This window comes from Danio rerio, chromosome 6 (genome assembly GCF_052040795.2).
Source record: "Danio rerio strain M-AB ecotype USA chromosome 6, GRCz13ab, whole genome shotgun sequence".
In the NCBI taxonomy this organism is placed as follows: domain Eukaryota; kingdom Metazoa; phylum Chordata; class Actinopteri; order Cypriniformes; family Danionidae; genus Danio; species Danio rerio.
The window spans coordinates 9,879,476-9,893,345 of record NC_141026.1 but is presented as its reverse complement, the minus strand read 5'-3'; the positions used below and the strand labels follow the sequence as shown (position 1 = coordinate 9,893,345).

At 37.4% G+C, this 13,870-nt stretch overlaps 1 protein-coding gene across 13 annotated transcripts in view; it reads right to left on the bottom strand.

Moving 5' to 3' along the window:
• LOC147843368 (uncharacterized) overlaps positions 1 to 13,870 on the bottom strand; it is a 413,390-nt gene that overhangs the window by 85,128 nt on the left and 314,392 nt on the right. For 6 of the 13 annotated variants that reach the window (XM_087256857.1, XM_087256856.1, XM_087256853.1 and 3 more), the window contains one exon: positions 982 to 1,845. Coding sequence is in view for 2 of the 13 variants with exons in the window: in XM_087256851.1 (XP_087112977.1) it covers positions 1,515 to 1,592; positions 1,677 to 1,845 (247 nt within the window). In the remaining 11 variants the exon portion in view is untranslated. Of the gene's footprint in view, positions 1 to 981; positions 1,846 to 13,870 lie in introns of those variants that run through there. The other 7 variants (XR_015493298.1, XR_015493300.1, XR_015493297.1 and 4 more) reach the window with 3 other exon arrangements.

The window sequence follows — 13,870 nt, the reverse complement described above, 5'->3', positions numbered from 1 at the left end:
TCGGCAAGCATTCTGCCATGTTACTGCCAGGTACGCAACCTGCTTGCTGCCATCTTTGCTTATGGCAATGAGTTCTGGGAACGGAAGTGTTTGAGCCAATCACCTGAGCTGAACATGCAGAGAAACTAATTATTCAGGAGTTTTGCTGATGGTGCTACATACGTGAAAAGCTGCTAACAGTCTAAATCGCAGTTTCATGTTTTTAAAGATAGATAGTTACATAGTTCATCCAAAAGTGAAAATTCTGCCACCATTTTCTCACCCTTTACTTATTCAAACCCTATTTGACCAAACAAGATTTTTTTTTGTTTCTAAAAGATGTCTTATAAACATCTAATAGACATCTAAACATACTGGTCTTGGCTAAAACAAGGCTAATTTTGGGATTTCAGTGAAATCCAATAGACATCTAAGAATAGACCAAAAGTAGACTAGTCATCAAATAAACAGAAATGAATGACTACACATATAAAGTCTGTCTAATCTGTCTATTTAAACACAAAGTTCTTTGTTTGTTGGGAGTTTCTTCTGTTGAACACAGAATAAGATATTCTAAAAATGTTAGCTTGGACCCATTGAGTTGTATATTATTACATATCCTCCTATGGAAGTCACACTTCACTGTGTACAAAAAAAGTTCAGCAAAGTTTCCTTGATTATTATGCCAGAATGAGAGTATAGTTACAAGCTATATCAACCTAGAAAACAGCAACTATTCATTTTACAATGAATAGTTTAACCAGTCTTACAATATAACTTCGTAAGATCAAGTTTTAAATAGGACAGTGATTAACACTCTTTGGTCATTTTTGAGTGAGATGCTAATAGTCTAATCTAATTTAATGATCTATGCTAAGCTAACAGTGCTCCCGTGTTTCTTTAACCAAACCATAGTTATACAATAACTTGCCTTTTTACCCTCACCTAAAGAGTTGACCTAATAAACCTAGTTAAGCCTTCAAATGTCACATTAAGCTGTACAAAAGTGTCCTGAAAAATATCTAGTGAAATATTATTTACTGTCATCATAGCAAGGATAAAAGAAATCAGTTATTAGAAATCCGTTATTAAAATTCTCTGTTGAACAGAAATTGGGGAAAAATAAACAGGGGGGCTTATAATTCTGACTTCAACACTAATAATTAAATTAACTATTTAAAATAATGCATTTAATTGACAGTGCTTAGTAAAATATTTTACATTTATGCCAAAAATCTTTCATCAGAAAATGCTACTTCTAAATGTTCGCCAGTAGAGAATGTGGATACTTCAGGCACAGACTGCCTTATTGTTTCCCCATGCACATCACGGTGGAAAAGAAAACCATTAGAGACAAGCAACACAGTTCAAATCACAACATAAACAGACTGGTTTCAGGCGAGGGGACTGCAGAAGAGCATCATGCCTCATTTAAATTCATAAAGATTGAGCCCTTTTCAGTAGAGCGGCAGGAGATTCAGAGTGAAACCGGTTCCTCTTCTCCCTCCTGTCCACCTCTCTGAGTTTTCATACACTTACAGATGTGATATAGATTTAGAGCAATAAAGCGCAGTGTGATTTTTGCCTCCCTGGCTTCTCTTCACTCTGTCACACTTTCAAAGGCAGATTATTTTAGAAGCATGACGACTCGCGGTGGAAGACATGTGCAGAAATTAACACTGACAGAGGCTGCCTACCTGCACACTAATGGGGCTCCGATACCCCTTCTCTCCCGCTGAGAACATGTCGCTCTCTGCACTCCTATTACTCCTGCTGCTGAACGAAGGCTTAATGAAGATGAGGAGGGAGAGAGAGGGATCTTCAAAGAGAAGCACTCTGGCTTCAAAGAACACAGTGCTGAGAGTCCTGTGCAGAAGACAGAATGACACATACTGTATTGCAGACTTCAGGACATGGGTACATTCAGACACATCCACACACAAACGTGATTCTTTTAGACTTTTAACATATAGCTGAAGCTAAAATGATTAGCCCTCCTGTGTTTTTTTTTTTCTTTTTCAAATGATGTTTAACAGAGCAAGTTTTTCATAGTATTTCCTATAAACTTTTTTTCTTCTAGAGATAGTATTTTTTTTATTTAGGCTAAAATAAAAGCAGTTACATAAAAAAAAAAAAACATTTTCGGCTCAATCTTATTAGCCCCCTTAAGCTGTATATATTTTTTATTTTCTACCAAAAAATGTTAGTTACATGCCATAACGTCTTTGTTTTGGTTCTTTGGTCAAGCTTACTGCCAGTTTAGCCAATTATATTTCAGCAATCTGGGTTGCTGTGATGGACAACTGCGTATTTCATTTATTCATTCAGTCAGAAAGGCTCTTAAAGTGTGCATTCGTGACCAAAATGCAACCTCCGGTGGACAGCAGACTCCGAAATGAGGCACAGATTCAGAGTTCCACATGAGGTGGTTATTAATTAGCAAATAATATGAATATTACAAACGTAAAAATTATGTGAGCTGGTTACATTGTAACCCTGTGTCCTAACAACATGCTACGTGACAAGATTTGCAGTGATAAGCAATTTTGGCTGTTTGCACTAGACAAAACACCAGATGATACAGCCATTCAGAAGCACAGAATAGTGCACTCACTGCACCCCAATGAAATGGTAAGGTTTATAATCTAATTTACGCATAATAAACCTCTTTAACATTATAACATGTACATGCTGAGTAACTGATATGTGTTGGCTTGCACACAGTTCTAGAGTTACATTTCAAATGGTTTATTTTCAAGATCTGAGGTGAACTATATCTGCTGCTGCTTTCATTAGTATGGCAAAAAATGTCATGTAAAACGGAATTCAAACTCACATTATTAGCTTTAAACCCTGAATAAAGCACATGAAGGTGTATTGTACCTGAGGTAAATATCGTCAGTTTATTCTGTTGTTCAGCTGCAAGAAATAGAAGCAGTTTCTAAAATATAAATTTTAGTTCTTGGTTAGGACAAAACATCCTTTTAATATGAAAAATGGTTCTTCTATTGAGTGCCTTTGCTTTTATTTAGAACAAAACTTTAATCAGCCTTGAATCAGCCATTATGCTGGCTGCGTTACCACCAGACGCAGATGAAGCGTCAAGCATGAGTGGTTTGAATGTTGTCAATGCAAAGACGCGAATAGACATCCTGCGGCACATTTTGCACGAATGAAGCGGCTCAAGCTGAGCGTTTTGCACGTTTGAATCGCTCAAGTTGAAAATTCTGTTCGTGTTAACTAATCAGGAACTTGCTCTTGTAGGGGAGTGATTATGACATAGTCCCTGTTGTTGGTGTCCCTAGGGGAATTCCTCTTGCTAACACTGGACAACAGTTCATCAAACTGAGCTAGGTTCAGTCTGAAGCACCGCTAAAAAGCCTTCATCATCCAGGTATAGTTTCTGAAGAAGTTGATGAGCTCACAGAGCTGGGTGCACCTCTGAAATGATCTAGTGGACCCAGACACGGCGCCGAATGAATTAACGCTGTTTTCAGCCTTCTTAAAGCACATAAAAACAGCTACTCTCTCAATAAAATCCATGTTAGCCACTTTGCAACAAAGCTAGAGTCACCAGGCAGACAGAAACCCTGCCCATGACATGAATGTCTATTGTGAAGAGAATTTGACACGAAAATGAAGCAAATTTGATGCACAAATGACACAAGCAAACTCAAAATGTTCACGTCTCTATTTATGTGTGAATATGATTTATCTGCGCTTCCAGAGTTTGGTGTGAACGCAGCATTAGGCTCGATAGTTAGGCAAACTTCTGCTGATGTCGTTAATCTGGCAACCTGTGCTTGTGTTTGTTTTGAACCAGGCGTGCAATGCTTAGTTCAACCACTGGGTGTCAAACTTACACTGCACCTTTAATGTAAAGTTTTTTTTCCTATGAGGAAATCAAAATCAAAAGGATGTGACATTAAAATGCACTCCAGAGAGCCTTTCTTTCATTCCATTATGCATGCAATGAAAGATTATACAGTACATGCAATTAAAGTCCATTTTTATAACCAGCCAATAGATGAATATGGATAAAACAATCTCCCTCAGTTTTATGGTAAAGAAATAAGTTATGTTACAGAAAAAAGACAACCAAAGTACACACAGAAAAGCAAACTGTGCTTGCCAACCCTGGCTCATTTTGATAACGTACCCCTATATACATTTCTGGAGAGCGCTAAAGATGTCCAAGGAGTTACGTTTTTTTTTTTTTTTTAGTTTTTGTTTTCGCAAATCTACCAGAGGTTGCTGGGTATTCTTTTTGGGATCTCAAATTTCTCTCGCGAGTGCCTTTAGCAACTGCTCTTCTTGCTCAAATCCACCAGAGGCCGCTGTTGACTGAATGACTGACCGATCAATTGACTCACCCACCCTTCTCCTTCTCTAAATCCAACCAAAAGTGTTTTTAAAAGCACAGATTGACCCGCCCACCCACTACCCTAAATCCAACCGCAATGTCCACGAGCATCATACTGCCCTGTAGCGTTCGTTTTAAAGATGAAATGCAGCCGTACGTACTTCTGGCTACATAACTCATGATCTCCAGAAACATATTGGCAAACCTTTTCAGAATGAGTCAGTACTTGAGTAATTTGCATGCCAGTCAGGTAGAATCTCCCTCTCTAAACAGTCAGGTCTTGGCCAGAGTAAATCACAGCCTGGACCTCAATTTATGCTGATAGTCAAAAGTCTACCTGAGAGAGACTACCAGATAACCAGCAGAACAATGAAATGTCACTTAGCGTTGTTTTGATTACACACGCGCACAGATAGAGCTCTTGTTTTAATTACATCTGTAATCAGAGCACAGCCGCTGATTGCGAGGGAGTATTGACAGCTCCCGATGCTCTCGACACGAGGACTCTGCGAGGGCCCAATACAGGCCCCAGGTGTTTGCATGCGATTTAATTTCAGAGCAGAGTGTGCTCTCGGCAGAGTCTGTGTATATGAAAATAACATCCCCGTAATTGAGTCAGAGATGATGGCCCTGACAGAAAATCCCGCATAGAACGAACCAGAACATTCTGTGAGACGAGTAGCTTTCATAAACAATCAGAAAAAATCAGGGCCTGTCTGTTGCCATAAACCCTCAAACCCATCAGAATCCTGTTCAAGGGCATTTCTGCACACTCAAATAGTCAGACGCTTTTTTGCTGTTACATTTTTAGAGCTAAAACCAGTGGGGTTCAGACTGCAAACAAAAGCATTTTTTCAGCTTCTGTGAGAAGTTAATTATCCTCAAAGTTCACGGAGACTGAAATGTTATCTTGCTAGGGAAATGTACTGTTGGTATAAGAAAACCACCAGAGATTTGGCTATTTTTTTTCATGGGAGAGAAATCAAGAAAATACTTTTATTAGGGCTGCATGTAGGCTTGGGCGGTATCCAAATTTTGATATCGTCAAACCTCCTCCCTATTTTACCTCGATATCCGGTATTACTGTGCATAAAAAAAAAAAAAATTATGATGTAAGGCTCAGACAGCGTCACCAAACCGTTGGCTTGTGCCTATACCATTCACAAACTGAATACCGTATATGCAACCACACACACACACACACACACGCATACATAAACAGCATCCACGCGGATGCGCGCGTGATATTGTTAATCTGTGGCTCTTGTTCAACTATAATCCTAACATGTAAACTCGACATTGCAGATCCTGCAATATGACTATTGCAAATGTATCAATGCTGAAATGATGTATTGCGCAGCCCTAACTCTCATCAAGTTTTAGGTAATAATACAGTATGCATTTTTGAGGTACCAATATTGACCAATAAAGTGCAAATATAGCCCTTTTAAAAATGTAATGCAAACAGATCTTATACCTTTATTTCTGAGAGTGAAATTACAAATGAAAAATTCTGATATTGAAGGATTAAAGTAATTTTCTTAAGTGCTTCACAGTATTTAGCAGTACATTTTAACCACATAAAAACATATTCATGAAAAACTATATGATGAAATATTAATATTATATGTCTTTCTTAAGTAGGTCAAAAAGCCTTACATCGAGTAAGATTCAACATGATTTTAAAATATAATACATTTCCATTCAATCACATTCAGCTTGCAATAAAATGTGTAAAACATTAAATTCACTTCCACTTACATTATGTTCTTCTAAAGATTAAATTTTCCAGTAATAAACACTTTTTTGTAAAGATAATGCTGTAATGCATTCATTTTGCTCAGGGGCATAGTTTCAAGGTTGATTAAAAGATATAAAATATACAGTAAGGAAACTTAAACTTTCATTAAAGTAAACTTGCATGTATTCATTTTATAACTATGTACCTCATGGAAACTTAAAATCCCACGCATTACATCCGTACAAGCCATATCTGTTCTGAGCCTAAAGAAAAACAAACTGTGGATGAAAGATGTACAGTCACTTCAGTGGCTTTCTCTTTCTCTGTCATTTGTTTTTGCTCTGCTGTTCTGTATGTGTCACGTCCAGCTGATCTGGCGGTCTCAGACCCTGCTGAGGCATTGAAGATCCGTCAGCGGGTAAACGGAGAACACTTATTCTGTCCACCTTCAGCTCCCTGGGGCTTGAAACTCACTATATATCCCAGCAGCCGGCTATGTGTGTTTCAATACTGAAATGAATAGCCACAAATATCCCCCTTTTTCCTATGCCTCATGGTGCTTTGCATTAATTATGAGAGTAAGTTCTCTATAAAATGCTGTGTTGTTCCTTCATTTTTTTTCAGCTTAGTCCCTTTATTAATTGGGGGTCTCTTATTCAGCATATGTTTTACGCAGTGGACGCCCTTCCAGTCGCAACACAACACTGGGAAACACCCATACACTCGCATTCTCACACGCACGCACAAACACACACACACACACACACACACACACACACACACACACACACACACACACACACACACACACACACACACACACACACACACACACACACACACACACACACACACACTCATACACTAAGGCCAATATTGTTTATTCAATTAACCTGCACCACGTCTTTGGACTATGAGGGAAACTGGAGCAGCGCAAAATGCTGGGTTGTTTTAATTAAAATTTGGGTAAAATATGAACAAACTCAATGGTTAGGTTATGTTTTTTACATCTGTAAATGCTGGGTTCCACGTAATCGGTTTGTGTCGGACAACATGAAGAAATTAAGTTAACATTCATTCATTCATTTTCTTGTCGGCTTAGTCCCACAACCCATCTCTGGGAAACACACACACGCACGCACACACGTTTGTTTTTGTGAAAATTACAGAGGCTTCCATTCATTTTATACTGTCTAAACCGTATATTGTATTGCCCTCACCCCACTCCTAAACCCAACCATCACAAGAGACAGTGTGCAGCTTTACTCTCTGATTAAACTCATTCTATAGGATTTATAAGCATTTTGAAAAATGAGGACGTCACCAATGTCCTCATAATTTACCTCTTTTTTGTAATAGCTGTGTCATACCTATGTCATTTTACAGATTTGGGTCCTGTTATGTCACAAAAACACGTACACCCACACCCACACACACACACACACACACACACACACACTACGGCCAATTTATCCAACCCAATTCACCTGTACCACATGTCTTTTGACTGTGGGGGAAACCGGAGCACCCGGAGGAAACCCACGCGAACGCAGGGAGAACATGCAAACTCCACACAGAAACGGCAACTGATCTGAGGTTCGAACCCCTACATAACTCCAACATAAGTAACCCAAACAGTATTATATGTCTTAACACTAAAAATGAAAAAAAATATATATAATAATTTACTCAGGTGTGGTTGAACTCGGGTCGGCGGTAACCTGACTACTGGACCACGATGGCACTGTTAAAGTGATGCGTTTGGGATAAAGAATAAGTACTGCACTGTTATCTGCCGCTATTGATGGCTTAATATTTTTCTCCCCCTTTTAGATTTCTGATTAAATTATGTCAGATTTATTATTGCACTAAATCATCTGATTTTCATTGAGCCGGTGTTATATTCATTAAAATTAATTATTTGAATTCTTACATTCACTAAGGTGCCGCTGTTTGGGGTCGAACTATAGTTACATCATCATTAACCTGCAGGCTGCATTTTGCTCACAGGGCTGCGAGAAAATAAATAAAAAGAGAGGAGCTGCGGGAAAATAATGAATAAAAAGAGTGAGACTATGGTCAAATAAACAAATAAATGAAAAAAGTACGACTGCTAAGAGTGCAAGCAGCTAGGGACACCAACCCTCGCGGCCAAAATACAGACCGGCCCACTGGGAATTCTCCCGGTCCTCCCGATTAGTCAATCCAGGCCTGCACAAAGGCATTTGTAGCATTGTCCTCTTTTGAAAAATCTCATATAAATTTAAAGCTATGGTCACCAAAATGGCACAATTTGGATTGAATCCTAAAAAGGGCAGTTTTTTAAGATGTATAAAATTATTTGTGGGGTATTTTGAACTGAAACTTCATATATACATTTAAGGGACATCCGGGACTTATTTTACATCTTGTACAAAGGGAAAAATGGGTCCCTTTAAAAGACTGGCTGCTGTGAGGAGGCAGTGTTCTCCACACAGTTCATCCATCAAATATTAAAAAGCAACTTAATACAATTAACAAATTGCTTCAAGCTGACCACGAGTAACACCAATAACCCCAAAAAGTCTTTCTAAGGCAAAATTAAGAATGCACATTGAATATTACTGTACTGCAGAGAATATGAATAGAAAATAATCTGAAAGAACAAAACACTTCTTGTTCTCAAAACAGCACTGCTTTGAAATGATCTAGTGGACCCAGCACTGCTTTAATGTTACATTAAAATACCAAAGATAATGTTATTGGCATGACAAATAAAATAAGGCACAAGTCGAACACATCTCTCACTCAGTTTTCACTGTTGATACTGATGAATCAAAGTGCAACCTAATACTTTAACTGATTTGTTTCAGAAATTTCCCCAAAGTAGTCACATGTTGGAAAAGGTGCATAGTCTTTGTGTGCCTGTCTGTGTTTAAGATTAAAATAACCACATACAGTCTTTGTATCTGTGTAGAAATAATAATAACTCCTCACATTTTTATATCGCTTTTTCTAAACATTCAAAGCGCTTTACACAGTTTTGGGGGGAATCCTCATCCATCACCAGCGTGCAGCATCCAGCCTGATCTCATGAGAAAACGTAAGTATTTTACGTTTTCGCAGTTTAGTGGCTAATTTGTACGAATTCGTACTTCAGTCGTACAAAATTGTAAGATTTTAAAAAGGAGGCATGGCACCTAACCCCACCCCTAAACCCACCCGTCATTGGGGGATGAGCAAATCGTACTAAATTGTACGAATTAGTTACGAATTCATCCGAATTTGCCACTAAATTAAAAAGTTACAAATTGCCGTGAGATTGTGTTGGCAGCATCCACCTGCATGAAGCGACGACAGCCATATTTACACCAGACCGCACACCACACACCAACTGATTGGTGGAGAGGAGACAGAGTGATGAAGCCAATTATGATATGGTGATGGTTAGGAGGCAATGATGGACATGCCAGTGGGCAAATTTGGCCAGGATGCTGGGGTTAAACCTCTACGCTTTATCGAAGGACATTCTGGGATTTTTAACGACCACAGAGAGTCAGGACCTCCGTTTAAAGTCTCATCTGAAAGACGGCACTTACTGAGCAGTATAGTCCTCATCAATTGAGTGATTCAAAAAGAATACCATAACTTTGAAAATCTGTATGTAATCAAAGAAACATGATGACAACAGCGCTCCTAGCGACCAAATGAGCAACCAAATAAAACTTTAGAGCTTCCTTATATCGGGCTGAGCTCTTCTTTTCTTCTTTGCAGATTTCTCAATTTTTAAAGTGGTGGTATTCTTTTTTAATCACATTGTATACTGGGGCGTTAGGACCCACACAGACCAAAGGTTGAGCACCCCATCCTCACTAACACCCCTTTCGGCAACAACCTACTGTAGCTTTAGTTGCAGAGAGCTAGCTGCCGGTATATATGTTTGTGTGTATGTGTGTGTGTGTGTGTGCGTGCAATTCGCAAGACAGGATATGTTCTCAGAAATTTGAAATTCAAACTGGGTTCATGTGTGTAAATAAAAAATGAATAAACACACACCATACCTGTCAACCCTCCCATTTTTTCCGGGATTCTCCCGTATTTTACAGTTCTATTCCGCTTTCATCCTGTAATGGTATTTTTCCGTATTTCTCCCATATTTTCAGTCTTTCTCTGAAGGGGCAATAACATTGATGAACTGATTATCCCTATACGCAACCCACACTGCCGAACCACCAGGGGACGCCCCTTGGTCTTAACCCCTTCCCCAGTGCCCCGACAAGGACGCACTGAGACGCTGTTTTTCCACATGTCAATGTTTATGAATACATTACACCAAAAAAGGACAAGAGTAATCTTGAAAAAACTGTACTTTAGTTTAAAGCTACAACCCTTAAGCACCCATTGCAGCTAGTTGCTTTTCAATGCAAAGCTTAAAAAGAATGTATTTGCTAAATTTGTGTAAATTTAGCAGAAAACGCTTATTAGATATGGCATACATTAGGCTTTGGCGGTAATACGGTAATATGGTGTACCGCGGTATCTAAAAATAGCAACGTTGTCAGTATCAATACCGCTATACCGTCATAAAAAACAATGCACTTAAATAGGAGACAAGTATTAAATAATAAATAATATTTATTTAATGCTCGCAAATGCGTATGCGTGATTGTCATCACGGGACAGAGTGGAGGAGAGAGAGAGGTGAGGTAAGATGGCGAGTCATGTACCAAGTGAGCTGCAGTGTGTGTGTGTGTGTGTGTGTGTGTGTGTGTGAATACAGTAAGAGAGCATGCTGTGTCGCTTGGTGCTCTCTCTCTCTCTCTTTCTCTCTCTCTATGTGTGTGTGTGTGTGAATGAGAGAGAGAGAGAGAGAGAGACAGCACCAAGCAACATCCTTGATAGTTCATACTGTGTGATTGCTACTCACATGAACAAGCACCGATTTGACTGTGATTTTAGGCATTTGTCAGCGATTTCTCAAAACCTGTCGGCGAGTAAAAATTGGGGCTAAAATCATGAACCAGTGAGCCAGTTATGAACCCATGAGTCAGTCTGAACTCATTAAAGGGAATGTGAGATGCTCAAAACACACCCAGAACTGATAAAGAGAATAAGCACAACCCTGTTAGACCATGCACCCTGGCACAAACCGTATTTTTCTATCCTTAAAATATCAAAAGTTGATTCGTACAGGTCCTCAATGCTTTTGCACCATGCGCTTTAAACTCTGTCGCCTGTTAAAATAGAGCCCTAAGAGTTATTACTTTTGTTAGCTCATGTTAATTAATGTAGTGTAGTTACTTTAAATAAGTTTAAATACACTTTATTATAGTAAAACTGTAATAACCATGGTCTCATTTAACCATCGTTTTACTACAGATACATTGGTTAAAACAGGGGTGCCCAAACTCGGTCCTGGAAGGCCACTGTCCAGCAAAGTTTAGTTTCAACCCCAATCAGACACACCTGGGCTAGCTAATTAAACTCTTACTAGGCTAAAATCTGCAGGACACCCGCCCTCCAGGACCACGTTTATGTACCCCTGGGTTAATCTATGGTTAGTAAAGCAAAACCATGTTTAATTTGTGGTGACCATGGTTAAACTATAATAACCTTTTATTTTACTGTATTACTTTTTTTTCATTTCATAAATTTTTATTATATCACACCTCAGAAGAAAAAAGGGTCCCACTTTATATTAAGTGTCCTTAACTACTATGTATTTATTTTTTGATCTAAGTACAATGTACTTACTGTGTTTATAAAGTATTTGAGAACACTTGTGGTGCTTTTGAGTTGGGATAGAGGTTGGGTTATGGACAGGTTTGGTGGCATGTTAAGGGTGGGTTAAGGTGTAAGGGATGGTCAACAGTGTATTTACAAATGTAATTACAAAAGTTAATTACAGATGTAATTACATACAGGTATTTAATCATGCATAAGTACACAGTAAACACATGTATTTACACAATAAGTACATTGTAACAAACTATTAATTCCTATGTAAGTACATATTAATTAAGGCCACTTAATATAAAGTGGGACCGAAAAAAGTATGTAACATAACATGAACAAAAGTAAATGACTGTAACAGTTCAGTTTTTGATGTAATGCATATAATTTAAAGCTTCTTATTATAAAGTGGAACAAGATTTAATTTCTAATTAAATTATTCTTATTCTAAATTATTAATTAATAATTTAATTTAATAATTTAAATTAAATTATTCTAATATTCTTATTAAATACAATGAAAACCTACATACAGTAGGTAAAAATGGGCAAAAATAAAATGAAATAACCAGCTGGAGTGGCTGAGGAACTAGAGGAGTCTAGAGCCAGGCACAGGCTAAATCAAAACTGACTTTTCTGATGCAGAATTTTCACTTTTCTGAAAATATTCTGCATAAATATAAGTGCTCCCTGATAGCGGTTCAGGCGCCGGTAATGGCCGTATCAGGTCATGTAAATGAGCTCGTTAACTGTGTCTGTCTCTGGACTTTGCTGAGCGTGGCATAAACCTGCCTCATCTCCAGCGGTCATATTCTCTATAATGGTGCATTTGAGAGCTCAGAGTCTGCTCTCATTCTCGTCTCTCACCGAGAGCTTAGCAAAAAGGCAATAAACCCCAGTAAATTACTGTGAAATACAGCACAGACAGAGAGAGAGAGAGAGAAAGCAAGCAAGAAACCAAAGAAAGAAAGAATCGTGAAAGATCACGTTGCATCATGCACATAAAGAGAAACGGATTTTCATCCCTCAAATGTCAAAAGAAGAAACACACACAGTACATGATTTCAAATTGTGGCACATCAAACACTACAAGATATTATTAAGCTTATCATGGAGCAGCTCATGTTATCTCAAACAGCAAATCGTTATTGAGTGCGTTTACATGGACATAAATAGTCTGATTTTAATGGGATTAAGACAATACTCTGATTAGGAGTCTACCATGTAAACAGTGATTTTTGAATAATTTAATTAGATTAGGGACATAATCGAACTAAACAGAAATCAGATTAAGACATGTGGAGTATGGCGATTTTAGTCGCATTATTGAAATTCAGTACAGACATGTAGACACATCAATCAAACTACTACTGTCTTATAGGATTTTTGTTGCATTTTGCAACAGGATAGTGTCAAACAATCTCATGTGTATAGACTATCATCTGCACCTACCAAGTCAGTGTAGGACCATTTTTTTCCCCTTACGGCGTGCGGTATCAAATTTAATTAAAACAACACTCTTCCAGCAGTTCATAGTCGCATCCAATATCTTGTTTGTCACAAGGGGCATGCATGAAATGTTCCTGAAATGTTCCATAAATACAAACAAAACAAAATAAAATAAACTTATATAAAAATTTAAATTAAAAATAACAAAATAAAATTAAACAGAGCAAAATAAAATAAAACTAATTTAAATAAATAAGAACAAAATTAAATAATAAAAAGAACAAAACAAAACAAGAACAAAATGAAAAAAGAAAATAATAATAATAATAATAATAATAAAACAGAACAAATCGAATAAATTAAAACAGAACAAAATAAAATAAAACATAACAATAAAAAACTGAACCAAATAAAACAGAACAAAATACAATAAAACAGAACAAAATAAAATGAATTAAATATACAATTAAATTCAATTAGAAATCAAATAAAAAGAACAAAATAAAATAATAAAACAGAACAAAACAAAGCAAAATAAGAACAAAATAAAAAAGAACAAAATTAAATAAAAAAATAAAAAAACAGAACAAAATAAAATAAAATAAAACAGAATAAAATCAAACGAAA